Source organism: Plecotus auritus, assembly GCF_963455305.1.
Source record: "Plecotus auritus genome assembly, chromosome: 7".
Lineage (NCBI taxonomy): Eukaryota > Metazoa > Chordata > Mammalia > Chiroptera > Vespertilionidae > Plecotus > Plecotus auritus.
This window is the reverse complement of record NC_137774.1, coordinates 67,835,810-67,851,768: the sequence shown is the minus strand read 5'-3', so window position 1 is coordinate 67,851,768 and position 15,959 is coordinate 67,835,810. Positions and strand designations below refer to the sequence as shown.

The 15,959-nt window shown below is 57.9% G+C and overlaps 2 protein-coding genes across 5 annotated transcripts; both read right to left on the bottom strand.

Annotated features, from left to right (window-relative positions):
- Positions 1-1,898: 1,898 nt before the first annotated feature.
- Positions 1,899-6,799, bottom strand: LAT (linker for activation of T cells). 2 transcript variants are annotated; one of them, XM_080678661.1, is made up of 12 exons: positions 6,357-6,799; positions 6,180-6,207; positions 6,051-6,082; positions 5,720-5,795; positions 5,524-5,588; positions 5,398-5,427; positions 5,260-5,320; positions 5,094-5,188; positions 3,387-3,449; positions 3,154-3,216; positions 2,980-3,064; positions 1,899-2,765 (listed from the first exon to the last, which is right to left on the bottom strand). In XM_080678661.1, the coding sequence occupies exons 1-11, from the start codon at positions 6,457-6,459 to the stop codon at positions 2,985-2,987; spliced, it is 696 nt and encodes a 231-aa protein (XP_080534787.1). In that variant the 5' UTR covers positions 6,460-6,799; the 3' UTR covers positions 1,899-2,765; positions 2,980-2,984. The 2 variants fall into 2 exon arrangements, with proteins under 2 accessions (XP_080534787.1, XP_080534786.1); XM_080678660.1 differs by having other exon boundaries at positions 5,398-5,588.
- Positions 6,800-7,292: 493 nt separating this feature from the next.
- On the bottom strand, positions 7,293-15,330 carry SPNS1 (SPNS lysolipid transporter 1, lysophospholipid). 3 transcript variants are annotated; one of them, XM_080679376.1, is made up of 13 exons: positions 15,159-15,330; positions 14,628-14,918; positions 14,474-14,539; positions 12,782-12,918; positions 11,505-11,656; positions 11,342-11,408; positions 10,428-10,573; positions 9,604-9,759; positions 9,108-9,297; positions 8,739-8,804; positions 8,372-8,470; positions 7,875-8,046; positions 7,293-7,622 (listed from the first exon to the last, which is right to left on the bottom strand). In XM_080679376.1, the coding sequence occupies exons 2-13, from the start codon at positions 14,866-14,868 to the stop codon at positions 7,528-7,530; spliced, it is 1,587 nt and encodes a 528-aa protein (XP_080535502.1). In that variant the 5' UTR covers positions 14,869-14,918; positions 15,159-15,330; the 3' UTR covers positions 7,293-7,527. The 3 variants fall into 3 exon arrangements, with proteins under 3 accessions (XP_080535502.1, XP_080535504.1, XP_080535503.1); XM_080679378.1 differs by having other exon boundaries at positions 14,628-14,836; positions 14,919-15,253; XM_080679377.1 differs by having other exon boundaries at positions 14,628-14,914; positions 15,159-15,239.
- Positions 15,331-15,959: the final 629 nt, after the last annotated feature.

The following is a 15,959-nucleotide window of genomic DNA, read 5'->3' as shown; positions in this document are numbered from 1 at the left end:
CCCCCCACCCCCAGCCCACCAAAGCACGCCAGGGCCCCAGGCGCCCCCATGCCTCGGAGCCAGACAACCTGTCCTCACATCCCAACACCTCACGCTACCACCTCGCCCCACTGGCCCTGCCACTCCGGCCACACCTTCCTCACTGTTCCCCCTCTGCGCCTTTGCACAGACTGCTCCTAAGTCCCGGGTGCCATTTCAACCCCAGAAAGACCAGTGACTCAGCCTCTTAGAGCTGCCCCACCCTCCCGCCCCCAACCATTCCCTACCTGGGCCCTGGTCTCCCTTCTTCTTATGAAATCATTCAGTTATGGAAATACTTACGAGAATCATATACCAAACACTGTGTACCCAGCACGGCTTAAAAATAAGGCATATGAGCCTGACCAGGCAGCTCACTTGGTTAGAACATCGTCCCCCCTACGCCAAGGTTCTGAGTTCGATCCCCGTTAGGGCACATACAAGAATCAGCCAAAAAAAATAAATCAACCAATGAATGCATAACTAAATGGAACAGCAAATCAATGTCTCCCCCCGCCCTCTCTCTCTCTCTCTCTCTCATTGAGGCCTTCCTGAACTCCTTCCCAACACCCTCCCCCCCCCACCCCCCGCTTGCCCCAGGGTCACCGCTTCTGAATTTGGGATTCCTCCCTCCTTTGCCTATCCTGATATCCTGCCATAATGCGTATCCCTAAACAATGTATAGATTTTTCTTTTTTTTTAGCTTTATATAAATAAAATAACTTGTTCTCCTTTTCTCACCCCACATTGTTGGTGATAGTTATTCGGTGATAGGTGCTGGTCTTGTTCATTTTTATCCGCTGGTGAGTCCCCCTGGTGCGTGTCCATTCTGCTGGTGACCAGCCATTACAGTGCTGCCCGGAGCCTCATACCTGCCCCCTTAGCCCTCGCGCCAGTCAGGTTTCTGCCCAGGAACGTGCTGGGAAAGGGACACACCATCTGCAGCCTCACTGATGCTGCTACACTGTTCTCCCAGGTGGTAGTACCAACATACCTGGATGGCAAACCAATTCTGTCCCTCAGCCCAGCCCAAAGATGCCTCTGGCCATTTCCATCCCCCCAAGTAAATGATTCGCTCCACCTGTTGATGTCCAGCCAGTCCAACCCCTCCCTCACTTCTACCATTGGGCCTGTGAGGGCTTCCCCCTTTGGGGCAGCCGACACTGCATATCACTTCTCTCTGAGCCTGTGTTTCCTCCCCGGTGACACGGAGACCCCTACAGTAACCAGCAACAGGCGAGTGATGAGGAATAAGGGAGATAAGCATGAAAATGAGCAGGAGCTCCATAAAGAGAAGCGGTTGCTGTTATCTTTGGAGCCCACAGAGGACACCAACAACTTCATCACTCAGGACGACTTTGCTGTAGGCAACAGAAACCCCAGTCAGGCCAGTGGGAGAAAACTGGCCATTTATTGGCCATGTAACTGGGAAGTCTGAGGATGTCATGCTCCAGGTGTGACCGATTCAGGGTTGAGCAGGAGCGGGCCCGCCCCACTCGGGGCCACTGCCCTCCATGTCCGCTTCGTTCTCAGCAGGTCTCCAGGTGGGGGCTCCAGGGCGACATCCCTCCAGCTTCACCGCCAGGAACAGAAAGAGCTTCTCCTTCCCAGCACTTCCTGCCCAAGTCCCAGGCCGGTCCTCGTTGGCCCGGGCTGGGTCACGTGCCCACGCAGGAGCCATTGCAGGGTACCCACCCTGCTACTCAAAGCGTGGTTTTTGGAACAGCAGCATCAGAACCCTTGGGGGCTCCTTGGAAGTGGAGCCTCAGGCCCCTGCCTGACCTACCAGGTCAGAGTCTGCTTTTTGGAAAAACCTCCAGGTGAGCCGTCTGTACACCCTAGTCTGGAAAGTTTTCAGCTGCTCAGTTTTGTTTTTTTTTTAATATTTTTATTGATTTCAGAGAGGAAGGGACAGGGAGAGAGAGAGAGAAACATCAATGATCAGAGAGAAACATTGATCGGCTACACCCCCCACTGGGGACCAAGCCCGCAACCGGGCATGTGCCCTTGACTGGAATCAAACCCGGGACCCTTCAGTCCGCAGGCCGACGCTCTATCCGCTGAGCCAGACCAGCCAGGGCCAGCTTAGAACATTTTTAAGTTCTGTTTTATTGAGAACCACAAAAGGTAAAAACTAACAAAACCTTTCAAAGTCATCAAGTCCTCTTCCAAAGACAGGGAAGCGGGCCGGCAGGGAGGGTTGCTCCAGAGCCCGCCCAGTGCACTTCCCGCCGCTCTCCCACCAGCACAGCCTCCGTCTGTGCACTGTCTCATGGACGTGCGTCGGGGCCCAAAGTGCCAGGCTGGGTCACACTGGCCTTGCTCAGAAGGCGACCCGTCCTGGCCTCTCAGTTGCTCAACACAGCAGCTGGCCAGGACCCGGAGGAGCTGGAGACCCTGTGGGGGATGGGGACCCACACACACACACACACATGCAGACCCTCTGCCCCCCCTCACCCTGACCCCACCACTGGGTCCCCAAAGCCAAGAGCTACAGACCACACCAGCCTTTATTCTGAACAGAGCAGGGCCGGGGGCCAAGGCCCTTGATTCTCAGGCTGTGTCAGAAGGTGCAGCGTTGGGGGCACCCAGACTGGACCCCAAAGTGACAATAAGTTAGGGGGTAAATTCTCAGGCTGTTGTCAGGCTGGAGCCAGGGTGGGGTGCCACGTGGGCCTCCCGGAGCCACTTCCAGCTGCCCAGCTCAGCCCTCCCAGGAAGGCAGCTCGAGGACAGCACACCTCATGCTGAAACACAGGGCAGGGAGAGACAGAGGGGCCATGGTCAGGAGGTGGCAGAAAAGGGGTACCCGAGGGGTCCCCAGAATCAGGGAGGAGAGGCTGAGGAGGTGGGGCAGGGTCTTGAGGGAGGGTCAGGAGCCCTCAGACCCAAGGCAGGGCAGGGCAGGGCAGGGCAGGGTGGGGCGGGGCGGGGCAGGGCAGGGCAGGGCCTGGCTCTCACAGGCCTCAGTGAAGCTCCTGCAGATTTTCATAATCTGGGGCACCCTCTTCCTCCTCTTCCTCTGCCTCCTGGGAACTCAAGGTGGCTGTAGGGAGAGGGGAGGTTGGTCTTCACCTCACAAACTGTCCCCCTCACCCAGGGAGCCCCCCGTTCCCACCCTCCCCCAGCACACACCGGGCTCAGTCCTCACAGTGGGCTGCAGGTCCTGGGACACGTTCACATACTCCCGGCTCCCATCTGTGGGGACAGGTCAGAAGGAGGGACAGCCACACTGAGGTGAGAGAGCAGAGGACACCAGACCGAGGGGGACAGAGCCACAGAAGGGGTGTGGGCACGGCCACACTGGCAGTGGGGGTGGGGTGGCAGGGCCAGGAGAAGGGAGGGCACTGGGGGCACCAGCCACTCACCCAGAGATGCGTCGGCACTCTCCTCACTCTCGGGAACGTTCACATAGTCCTCCCCCGACTCCACTACAGAAAAGCGCGGGCCCGGCCTTACCCAGGGCCCCTGGGCAGACACCCCGGAGTTCCCAGCCACAGCCCCAGACTTAACAAAAAACCAGCCAAGACTCCTGCACAGACACCCAGAGACCGTCCCACAGTGGGCCCAGAGGGAAGCGGGGAGGGTGCTCACCAGCGCAGCCAATGGCCTGAAGGAGGGCAAACAAAGGCCGTGGCAATGGAGAGAACAGGGCGATTTGACCAGAACTGATGAAAGGGAATGCGATTGAGAGAGGAGAGACGGCAGACACCAGCGGCCGGCTTGGGCAGCTCAGAGTGGCGGGGCTGGGTGGCATGTGTGGAGGGAGACACCCCCAGGGCTGGGCCCAGTCAGAGGGGCCATCGCCCAGCTGGCCCTTCCTCCCACTTTTGTCCTAGTCCCTTCGTAGCACATCTTGTCACTGATATGATCTTGTTCTTTTATGTGTGGACTTGTTTCTCCATGAGGATGTGGACAAGACAGGCTTTGGAGCCAGACGGCCCAGGTTCAAATCCAGTTTCATCACTAACTGACCACGTAACCTCAGACCGGCTCTCAACCTCTCTGGGCCTCCGTTTTCTCATCTGTAAAATCGGATGAGTAACTACCCATCTCATGGAGGTGCTGCGAGGACTAACGCTGTGACTACTAAGTGTGAATATTAAGCAGTAAGTGCTGCCTGTGTTTCAGCATGAGGTGTGCTGTCCTAGAGCTGCCTCTCTCCGCCTCAGTGTGGCTGTCCCTCCTTCTGACCTGTCCCCACAGATGGGAGCTGGGAGTCTGTTAAATAAACCAACGCTGCCATCGAGCAGACGGGGTAGCTGAGGTACACGAGGGAGGAACAGGCTCTGCAGCACCTGGGAACTGGGAGGTTTAACAAGCTCATACATGTGAAACTCTTAGTAGGGCATAGTAGGTCCTCAGTAATGTTAGCTTTTTCATCATGACTCTCCCTCGTTAGCTGTTTTATCAGAGTCACCCAGTAAGTAGCAGAGATGAGTAAGGGAATGAATGAAGAGAAGCGCCTGGGCAGATGGTGTGGCGCTCAGGAGAGAGGTGACAGTTGGGAATCTGATGGCAGATGAAGCCAGTGTGTAGCAGGGAGGCCCAGGGCATGTACAGAGAGGAGAGTCACGGGACACTGAAGATTACAGACACGGAGGAGAATGCCTAACAGGCAGGATGTGACCAAACAAAGAGGGAAAAGCAGCTCAGAGGAAACAGACCATGCAGGAAGCAGAAGAAAAATTCCAAACGCACAAAGACACAAAAAAAGAACCTAAAATCAATATCCTTCAGGATTTACAAGGTGACGTTGCCTCCATGAACAAGAACAGGAAGCTATGAAAAAGGAGCATTCGAGAATCAGGAAAGAGCTTTCCGATAGGAGAAATAAATGAAATAAAAGGACAGTCTAGGAGCAGGGCCAATGAGGAATAAAGTCAAGGGAATCTTGCAGACAATAAAAGGAGAAGGCAGAAGAGAGGCAAGTGAGGCATTCAGGAGGTCGGAGCAGGAAGTCCACTATCTGAAGGACAGAGTTCTAGGAAAAGAGAAGAGAGAAGACAGCGGGGTGGCAGCATCACAGAAACGCCCGGAGAGCAGAGAAGCTGGGGCGTCGGAAGGCGACTCACTGGAGAAGGCGCTGTCTCGGAGGCCGGGGTTGCTGGGCGCAGCAGCTGCTGGGGCCACGGTGCACGTGGCCGGGACAGTGTCAGGAAGCACCTCTCTGAGGGAAAGTCAAGGGATGGGTGAGCGCAGGCCACGGCCTCGGCCCCGTCCTCCCAGCGGGACACTCACAAGTAGCCCTCGTTGTGATAGTCCTCCTCCTCGTCGTCGTCCTCATCCTCACAGGCCGGCTCTGGGGAAGGACACAGGGTCAGCCCAGTCCAGGGCAGGCCCAGCCTCCCTGCCCAGGGCCCCGGGGCCCAGACGCACCCTCATTCTCATAGCTGGCCACACTGTTGGCTACAGAGAGAGGGCGAGAGGGAGACTGAGCCAGGCGAGAGGGGGCACATCCTCCGCCAGCCCAGCCCCAGGCCCGGGCGCCCTGCTCCAGCTTACTGCCATCGGAGTCCTGCCGAGCGGACGGCATTCGGTGGGAGCCCCCTGGGGGCTGTGGGGATCTCCTGAGAGTCAAAGTCAGAGGTCATGCCTGGGCTGGGGCTCTGGGGCCAGAGGGGTTGCAATGGGGAAAGAAGCCTCCAATCCCAGGAGGTGAGGGGTAGAGAGGGGGAATTGGAGGGGAGGGGTTACTTACGGGATGGGGAGCAGGTCTGGCTGGCTCAAGGGTGGACAGGAGGTCACAGCAGCCTGTGGCCAGGGGGCTAGTATGGCTGAGGACACAGGACCAAGCTGAAGGAATGACTCCAGACACAATGCCCCTACCCTCAAGGCCTCAACAGTGGCCTAACCCTCTGAAACCCCTGTGCCCTGGACAGGCCTGAGGGCACCCATAGCCTTCCCCGCCCCAGCTCAGGTCATGGCCATGTGGGCAGCCACCGGGGCAACCTGAACAAAGGCACACACTTGCTCACTTGCCGGGGACTCTCTCCTCCCTACCCCAAGGGAGAGGACCTCCGTGTACTCACGAGGCCTTTTGATCACGATGCTACTTGGCAGGCTGGCAGGAGAGACAGCGGGTAAGGGACCAGGAGACGCCCCGGCCCAACCCACAAAGGAATCAAGGGAGCTGCCCGGGCCAGGGGGGGCAGACTCACCTGTCGGGCACAGCACTGTCATAGGTGTCTGCGGAAGAGACGGCCAGTGAGGCAGGGAAAGGGTAACAGAGGGAGAGGGTAACAGAGTCAGGGGCACGCAGGAGTTAAGGACAGATGAAGTGAGGCATCTCTGTCCGTGTGTCCGGGCATCTGATCACCCCACCAGCTCCCACTCACCTGGCAGCTCTCGGCAGCGCACACAGAGTGCCATCAGCAGCACAGCCAAGAGGGGCAGCAGCAGGAGGCCCAGCACCAAGGGGAGCAGGATGGCCGCCTCCATCTGCAGGACAGAGCTCGGACCAGACCTGCTGCTCGCTGTACGCCCCCAGCACAGAGCTGCAGCAGAGCAAGCGCTGGGCAGCCGGGGCAGAGGGGCCCAGCAGCACCAGGCTGGAGCCTGGCGGGGGCAGCCGTGCCCTCCTTGAGGGCTCCTGGATCCTCGCCCTGCCTTGGGCTGAGTGCGCCTCAATGCTGGCTGGAAGACCCTTGACCCCAGGGCAATCAGGCCAGGGCCTGGGCTGGAGTCTGGGGCACCAGCCACCCTGTGTGGACCCTGCACCCAGGCCTACCTGCCCCTGGGCTCGGCGCCCGCCTTTCCTCAGCGCCTGCCCTCCCGCCTGCGGCAGGAAGCTGTGGTGAGCGCCGGGTGAGGGCAGGAAATCATCAGGCTCCTCAGCCGGCTGCACCTACCCCCTTCCCACCCCCACCCAGCAGTGGGGAGAGTGGAGGAGGCCTGATGAGCCACCCAGGTCCTCTAGGTCTGCTGGTCTCCAGGACAAGGGGCACTCACACCAGTGGGGCAAGGACAAGCAGCTGCAGGCAGCCAGCAACAGCCTCCACAGCGGGGCTCAAGGAGGTAGCAGAGGGAGGCTAACACCACGGCACAGGGCACACCCCTCACCCCAGCTGGCCTTCCAACAGGGGCGGGCTCTGGGGGAAACAGGGGCGTGACTCACAGTCACAGGGAGCCAGCTCACTGCAGCCTCGCTCACCCAGCCCAGGAGCCCCGCAGGAGTGACCACCAGCCACCAGGAGCCTTGGGGCTGGAGGGGGGCATCCCACATTCCAGGGGGTGGTCACTAGCACCCAGAGAGACTCAAGCAGGCAATTAGGTTCTGGCTACAAATTTTATTCAGTACAAATAGCACCGAGCCCTTGGGGCTGCTCCAGTGGAGGGGATCCCTCCTGCACCCCATCGCCCGCCCTTGGCTGCCCGTGTAGTGTGGGACCTGGAACATGCCCAAGGCTCCTCTCAGAAGCTGGGCCAGGCCGAGGTTCGGGCCGGGTGCCTGCTGGGGCGGCCTGAGGCCAGCTGTGGCCAGTGTGCAGGTAGGTGAGCGACAGCCCTTCAGATGAGCACACTGGACACAGGGACCCGGGTGGAGCGGCCTCGCTGCGGCACCACAATGCGGTCATCTTCGGGGCCGGCCTCATGCAACAGACCTGTTGAGGGAGGGGTCAGAGCCAGGGTTGGATGCGCAGACAGACACAAAGCCTGGGAGGGACACACGGGTGGTGGGAAATGGATGGGGCCCCAGAGCTGTGGACACAGCAGGACACCAGCTTGTTGCCAGGCAGACCTGAAGCGGATGAGGGAGGCCTGTGGAGCAAGAGGTGCCAGTTCACAGGACTAGACACACGGGCGAACGAACAAGCAGGCAGCATCCTAAAGTTGGGCAGGAAGGCCCCACTGACCCTGCACATGCAGCTGGGCCCGCCGGCGGTCTCCCTCAATGAAGATGGCGGTGCCCAGGAAGGCCGCACCACCCAGGGCCCCGATGAAGGCGCAGAGCATGAGCGAGAACTGCAGGGCCCGGAACTCGGACAAGAAGGAGGGGGGCCAGTTCCGGCGGAGGCGGTCGGACATCTGTGGGGAGACAGGAAAGGAAAAGCAGGAGAAAGAGTCTTGGAAAGGGCGCCCCAAACTCCAGAAGAACAAAGACTGGAGCCGGGAAGGGAAGGGTGTCTGGACCCCCAGGGAGAGGTCCAGGTCTCATGTGAAAACTCACGAAGACAAATCCTCCATCAAGATGAGGACCCAAGGTGAGGGGTGCGTGGCCCAGAGGAAGTCTAGCTGGGGCCTGACCTTCCAATGCCGCCCAGGCTCAGGCCCCTGGCCACTGCCCGCCAGCCAGTGCCAGGAACCCAGGGTGCCCGACCCCACCCCAGCCCAGCCAGAGGGCAGTGCTCACCAGGCCGATGAGGTAGGGGCTCCCGGCATCACCCAGCAGGTGGGCCAGCACAATCTGGAAGGCCTCGGCGGTGGAGCGCCTCGTAGGGATCACCACATACTGGGGGGCGGGGGGAGGGCCGGAGACAGGGCAAAGATGAGGCCAAGGCTTCAACCCAGTCAGAGGTCAGAGGTGAACCCCAGCTCAGAGGTGTGCTGGGGTAAAGGGTATGGCAGACCAGACTATAGGCCCATCTGGGGCTGGACGGCGAAGTCACTCTGGGGCCAGACGGGGTAAAGGCCACAATTCAAGGCAAGTAAGGCCTCCCACACCCGCTCCCTGCTCCCAGCAGCCTCTGAACCAACCCTGGATCGGCCCACATACTCACCAGAAGAATATCAGCCACAATGGCCCAGTTCATAGACAACAGTGTCTCCCCAATAAAGATGAAAACCTGGGGGACCAGGGCGTGGGGGAAGCAGGGTTGAGCTCATCACAAGAGCAAACACATGGAGGCCCATCCATGAACTCATTTAGTCCTCACAACACCACTATGAAACAGGAGCCATTATCATTCCCCTTTTACAAATGGTGAAACGGCACAGAGAGGTGCCCAACGTCACACAGTTAAGAAGGGCAAGACCTGAGATCCAAAACCAGGCATTCCCACTCCAGAGCTGGCTGTGCACCACTATGCTGGTTGCCCCAGTCCTGCCCCAGTGCCCCTTCCTTCCCCAGGACCCTGCTGGCTACTCACATAAGTGGCCACGATGCTACCACGGGCACAAGCCACGGACAGGAAGAGGAAGGGCGCAGAGCCCAGGAGGCCAGCAGCACAGACCAGTGGGTCAGCCCGGGGGTTGGAGTGGCGGAGGCGGCGGCTGATCTCCACGCCCAGGCCCACACCCAGGACACCAGTCAGGCAGGTGATGAGCCCAAAAATGAGGCTGGGGGCAGAAGGAGGGACATGGGGACGAGTCTGTCCCCCTGCAAAGCCCCCTAGCCTCACTCCTATGGCCTGGAGAGGCAGATGGTCCATCCCAGCACCCTCACAACCCAGGTCTATCCAGCACAACAGCCACGGTTCACTAAGTTTCTATCACCAACTTCCCAGACCAGGAAACAAACTCTGAGAGAGGAAAGGAGCTTGTGGAATTGAGACTCAAACTCTCCTTGTCTGAGCCTGGGTCATCCTCTTTCCACGACACCCCCTGCCACCTGCAGGCCATCCATCCCAGCCCCCATCCGGGTACCTGTCAGAAGAAGAGCAAGAGTCTCCAGGAAGACAGGGCGGGGTCTCCCCCAAGACCACACGGGAACGCAGCAGGAATGCAGGAGCCCAGAGCGCCAGGGAGCCCGTGACAAAGGCCACAGCAGTGAAGCCAAGGGAGGACAGGACGAAGCTAGGGCTGCAGCGACGGTTGGGAGGGAGGAAGTCAGACTCCACTGAGGGTCCAGGTAGGGGACTCTGTTCTCCCTTCCTGGCTGATGTTTCTAAGGCAGGGGTGGGCAAACTTTTTTACTCGAGGGCCACAATGGGTTCTTAAACTGGACCGGAGGGCCGGAACAAAAGCATGGATGGAGTGTTTGTGTGAACTAATATAAATTCAAAGTAAAGGAGCGGAGGGGAGAGCAAGAGAACCGGATAGAACAGCCGGATCCGGCCCGCAGGCCGTAGTTTGCCCAAGGCTGTTCTAAGGTCAGGGCACTGGGTGTGGAGGCTGTCCTGGCTCCCAGGATCTGGGCCTGTAATTCGAGCAGCTGCCACAGGGGGTGGTAGTGACTGAATTACTGGCCCTGACATTGGGCCAGATTGGAAAGAAAACGAAGACCAGCGGGGTAGCTCTGTTGGTTAGAGCATCTTCCCCATATGCCTAAGTTATGGGGTCCGATCTCCAGTCAGGTCCCATACAAAAAGCAACCGATGAGCGCATAAATAAGTGCAACAACAAATCCATGTTTTTTTTCTCTCTCTCTCTAAAAGAATGAAGACCCCCATGTAAATTTCAACCCAGTTGTCAGGGCCAGGGCCTCCCTGGGGATCTAAGATGTGGGGTTAGGATGGAACTGAACTCACTTTCTAGCCAGAGCCCTCAGATCTGCCCGCCACGAGGTGGGGTTCAGGGGTGGTGAGTCCGAGTGGCGCTCCACAGCTCCCCTTGGCGGCTCCCGTACTACCAGGAACAGCAGCAGCACCGCCACCACTCCTAAGCCTGGTGTCACCTGGGGAGAGTGTGGCTTCAGGACAGGCCCAGGCAAGAGACACACTCAACCCTGGGACTGGGAGAAAGGGAAAGTGTGTAAGGGCGACTCAGGCCCCAAGACCTCAAACGGGGATAAGTGCCTGCTCAAGGGAGCTGAGCCTGCCACTGGGGAGGGGGAGCGCCACTAGGGGCCACTCCCAATTCTGCAAGCCTGACTGCTCCTCACTTGGTAACAGCACCCTAACTTTCTTTTGGGAAAACACACCCTCGACTTCTCTAAATCCACATGGTTCAAGTAGGGAGCAGGGCCTGTAACCCAGACTTGGCCAACTTCCCAGCCTTAGGGATTGATTCCATCAAGGGCAGGCATGTGACCCATGTTTACCTAACCAGACACTATCCAGGACTATTGCTCAAGGATTCAGGGGCCAATGTTTCTAAATGGAGTGTCCACTTGCTTGAGAACAAAGGTAGCACAGAGGAAAGCAGAGCTCAGGAGGGCGGTCATATGCCTGTCTGTGGGCGCCTGGAGCCAGCTGTACCTGAAGGTCCCCCTGGCTTTCCTTTCTGAGAGCCGATGCCATCCCATTTGGGTGCTTGCACTTACAATGGGCTCTGTCACCTATAACCAAGAGTTCTGTCGAGCACATGGCTTTGTGCGGAGGGCAGCCAGGCCTCCTGCAGGCTTGGCAGAGTAAACGCTGCTGAAAATGGGGTGTCTGAAGGTAAAAAGGGGGGAATCAGTGAACATGTTGCTGACCTCCCCCCAGGCTGTAATCAGACTCACCCTCAGAGCCCAGTGCCAGTCCCCAGCCACATCCTTCACTTTGGAGCCTGCAATGTAACCCAGACCACTGGGGGAAAGGGCGGGAGAGAAGGGACAGTTGGTCAGTCATGCCCAATGCCAGGCCCTTCTGCCTCCCCACCAGGCAGGCCCAAGGCCCACTCACCTGCCCACTGGGATGGCAAAGTAGAACACACTGAGCATCCGACTCCGCTGGTCTGCCACGAAGAGGTCAGCGATGAGGGTGGGCGCGATGGTGGAGTAACTGGCTTCCCCGACCCCCACCAGGCCCCGAGTCAGGAGGAGCAGCCAGAATTGCTAGGGAACGAGACCGGGGTGGGGGGTGGCACCCACCCTACAGCCAGCCTCCCAGCCTACCTCACCAGCCAGTTCTGGAGAGGTGGCAGAGATGGTGGGAGAGGCCAGGGTTTTAGAATCACAAAGACCTGAGCTTGCATCCTGGCTCCCCTACTGACTGGCTGTGACTTTGAGAAAGCAACGTAACCTTTCTGAGCCTCAGTTTTCTAATCTGAAAAAGGGGGATAACAACAACTTCTTCACATAACTATTGTGAGGACTGAATAATAAAAGATCTATTCATTACCTTGTGCCCAGTAAGTGCAAAATAAATCTTAATTTCTATCTTGCCTACCCCACCCAATAGTGTGTCATCATCTTAGGTGGGATTTCACTTGTTTAGCAAAGACCCCCGCAGCTAGGGACAGGGTACCGTCACCCAAGGAGTGTGTCATGAGTGCCTAGAGCTGAGGACAGCGTTCTGGGGTGTAGAGGAGAACAGACAGAGGAGAGTTTAAAAGAGCAAAGAAGCAACAGCTGGGGAGGCAGGAGGAACATCCAAAGGATGGCGTCATGGAGATTAGAAGGGTTGCCGGAAGGAAGAAGTGGGTCAACAGAGCCAGAGGCTCCCAGGAGATCTAGTGAGAAGAGGACTAGGAAGTAGGAGCTACATTTAGCAACCGAGAGGTCCCTGTTGACTTTGGCAATGGAGTGGGGACAGCTCACAGCCGGCAGTGCTCAAGGGCAAGGGGGAGAGGAAGTGCCGGCAAATGAGAGCCTCTCCCTGGCTGCTCCTTCACCCAGACTGGAGCTCGGTCAAGGGGCCTTTCAGGAAGTCTGACCAGGAAGGGGAAGGGGGACAGAGGGCGGTCTAGGTGAGCCTTTTCCACGGGAGAGAAAGAAATGCTAGTGTTTAGGTGTTGAGTGGAAGAAGCCATGGACGGGGATGATGGAGAGAAGGCTCTGAAAGAAAAGGGGGAAGGACGGGGTGGGCAGATTAACTCAGGCAAGCAGGGGGTAAGATGGCAAGGACCAAGGAAGATGCAGAAGTTCCCCCGGCCCAGTCTGCCATGGCTCCAAAGAGCAGAAGCAAAGACTGATGGGGGAGAGGGGGGGCCGGAAGCAGGAGCCAGCGTGGGACCTCACCTCTCTGGGGATGAAGGACGACCCCAGTGTCACCAGGGACCAGAAGGCAATGCCCCCGCACATGAGATACTTCCGATTGTACCTGTCACCCAGGTAGCCAAACACAGGTGCCAACACCATGTAACTGGAGATGAACACTGAGGGGAAGCAGAGAGTCACAGCCCAGCCCCCGTGCCCCTACCCCATCCCAGCTCAGGGAGGGTGAGGAGGGGCAGGAATAACTCCCAACCCTGAAACTGTCCAAGCTTCCTGCCAGGGCCAGTCCAACCCCATTTTCAGTGTCTTTCAAACCTTCCACTGTAGAATGGATGGACCAGCTGACTCATCACCTCCTCCCATCCAGCCAAAAACAAAATCCACACTCTATACCATGGCCCACATTGCACTGTCTGATCTAACTGCCCCCTACCTCTCCAACCTCATGCACATCGTGTCCTTTCTCTGTACTCCACTGGCCCAATGGCCAACCTCAATACCATCTTGGGTTTTCGGCAACTGCCGTCATTTCTCTCTAGAACATTCTCTCCTCTCCCCTGAGCTTCACAGAGCTTAGCAAGTTTAGGTTCCAGCTCAGACACTTTTCCAACCACCACACATGCAGTCTTTACCGCATCTACTGTGTTCTTTTACGTAACGCTTATTCCTACAGAAAATTATCTCAGTATCAGTTTAGGTTTTTATGCACTGTTGCCCCCTCAGGCACGGCAGAATGTCAGCTCCATGAACACAGTCACTGCCTATTTGCCATGGCTGTGTTTCCATTATTTAACACCTGGCCTAGCATAACACAGGCGCTCAATGAACATGTGTTGGATGAAAAAGTGAATGGGCTGCCTTCTTCTCCAACTCTACAACTCTTTAGAGGTTTGCAGACCGTGACCTATGATCCCATTCTCATTTCTCTAGACCTTGCCTTAAATACTTCCAGTTCCTTATTGGCCTGGACTGGAGCAAAGAACATTGCAAGACCTGGATTCAAACTCCTCTTCTGCCTCTCACTTGTGGTGTGGCCCGAGTCAAGTCTTAACTCTTCTCCAAGCCTCAGTTTCTTTATAAAAATGTAGATGATACTAGCCACTTCCTCTATCAAATAAGAATAACATCTATTCCTTGGCTGATGGAACGCTTTGAAGACAATGGGCATAAAAGGTCTTGGACAAGTTTTGTGGGTGCCATCACCACTTCCTCCATAGTAGTTGCTCAGGAAATCAGTGAAGGAGGGAGGGAAGGAAACGAGGAGTGGGCCCTGTCTTTCCCTCTCTCACAAATCCCAAAGTTCTGAACAAATAAAACTCACCTCTCCCCATTTCAGACACCCTCTTTGCCATTACTTATTAGGTTCCTGCCATGTTCTCAGCAGCGGGGGGGCATCATCTCATTTAATCCTCCCTATGAGGTGGTCTGGGTTATTACTAGTTCCATCGCACCCACCAAAAAAGAGCGAGGTTGGGGGCCTTGCCTACCATCACACTGTGAGCAGAATGCTGAAATTTAAACCCAGGTTTGTCTTCACCATTACACTAAGCTGGCTGCTCTTTAAATGAGGTGTGCTAACTAACCAAAACAGCTTCAGAGCAGCATCTGGGCCATCTCTTCCCCTAGCTGTGGCCCCTACTCCTCCGCCCATGCGGCCCCTACTGGGGCAAGAAAAGGAAAAATAGTGCTGTGCACCCAGAAGGGGCCTTCACTCACCGGTCTGGATGAGGCCGGAGCTACTGTCTCCGATGTCGAAAAACTGCTCGATGTCCGGAAGGACGCCTGGGAAGAAGACTCAGGATGGGATCCGCGAGGCAGCTCCACCTTTGGGACCCCGCTCCCTCCCCCTGGTCCTCCCAGAAGTCAGTACCAGCCACGGTGAAGCGGTCCATGTAGTTGAGGAGGTTGATGTAGCACAGCACGGCCACTATGAGAGCCGAATGGGCCGCAGACACGCCCGTGATGCGCTGCAGTTTCTCCCGGTCCGGGACCTCCGGATCCTCGGACTTCGGATTCCCCATGGAGCCCGGTAACCCCGGGGTGCCGGGCACCGGCCCGTCGTCAGTGTCATCCGCCTGGCTGAGGAAGGGCTCGTTCTCGGACCCAGCCATGGTCCCAGGGGCCGCGCCCGCCCGCGCTCTGGTCCCACCGACGATCCTACCTGCGAGGAGAGGAGGCTGGAGAAAGGAGGCTGGAGGGAGCCCGGGCGCGGGAAGTGCGCGCACAAACTGGGCAGGAGCCTGCCCAGAGCACGGCTGGGATGGAACCCGGGCCCGGCTTTGCTCCCCGACCCGGCAGACACCGCGCGGAGGGGACGCGTGGAATTCGGATGATCGGATAGGGTTGAGGAGGGCCGAGCAGGGCCTGATCCTCCCCACCCCCCAGGGGGAGCCACCCTCACCCCGGGCAGGAGCCCACTACACTCGCTGTAGCTCAACCCCAGCGCTGCACCACGGCCGCCGCCATGATGTCTAAAAGCCGGTCATGTGACGACTCAGCCTGGGTTGCCGACGCCACCGCGTGCAAGCCTTTGACACATGACCCGCCTCCCGACGGCTGAAACTGAGGTCGAGGGCCGCGCATGCTCCCAAGACTTCTCCTCAGGCTCCTGCCCCACGTGACTGCCGCCCTGTTGCCTGGGTAACCGGGGAGCGTGTCTCAGACTCCGCAGGACCCTGGCGCACCGGAACGCCTCTGCTGCTGTGCTGCGAAAGCAACCTGCGGCGGCGTCGCGCCAAGACCGCCGTTGCAAGGCAGTCAGAGCTCTAGCAGTTACCACTAGGGAGCGATGGAGAAGAAGGGGGCCACCCCAGAGCCATTAATAACCAGTACTCCTTTGTGTGACACCCTACCCCCACTCTTTCTCCACTTTCTTGCTCCTCAGCCCTCAGTTCCTGAGACGCGGACTGAGCAAGGACATAGAGGAGCGGTAGGAATCCCCTCCCCATATGCTTCCTTACCCTTGATGGCCAAGGGCATATATGTTGGTACAAGAAGAGGTTCAAGAGTCCCGTTAACTCCCCAGTTCATACACTACAGGTGCCCCGTCCCCTGGGGAGGGGATTTGGGCTCCATTACCTCTCCAAGGGGCTCTATGGTCAGCCCCGCCCCTGGGGGCCATTTCCCCATTATCTACCCCCCAGCCCAAGGAGGGGTGAGGGGGAAGGGCTGTCAGTTAATATTAAGGTGCTGGTGGTTGTTT

What these genes read in the sequence shown, in the direction of transcription:
- SPNS1 (XM_080679376.1), bottom strand. Translation starts at nt 14,868, where the DNA reads ATGGCTGGGTCCGAGAACGAGCCCTTCCTCAGCCAGGCGGATGACACT. An exon ending in CTGAGGGCTCTGGCTAGAAA is followed by an intron (nt 9,760 to 10,427) that starts GTGAGTTCAGTT and finishes CCGTCGCTGCAG; the next exon opens with CCCTAGCTTCGTCCTGTCCT. An exon ending in GCCCCTACCTCATCGGCCTG is followed by an intron (nt 8,047 to 8,371) that starts GTGAGCACTGCC and finishes GTCTCCCCACAG; the next exon opens with ATGTCCGACCGCCTCCGCCG.
- LAT (XM_080678660.1), bottom strand. Translation starts at nt 6,459, where the DNA reads ATGGAGGCGGCCATCCTGCTCCCCTTGGTGCTGGGCCTCCTGCTGCTG. An exon ending in GCGCTGCCGAGAGCTGCCAG is followed by an intron (nt 6,208 to 6,356) that starts GTGAGTGGGAGC and finishes TCTCTTCCGCAG; the next exon opens with ACACCTATGACAGTGCTGTG. An exon ending in CCAGACCTGCTCCCCATCCC is followed by an intron (nt 5,589 to 5,719) that starts GTAAGTAACCCC and finishes TTTGACTCTCAG; the next exon opens with GAGATCCCCACAGCCCCCAG.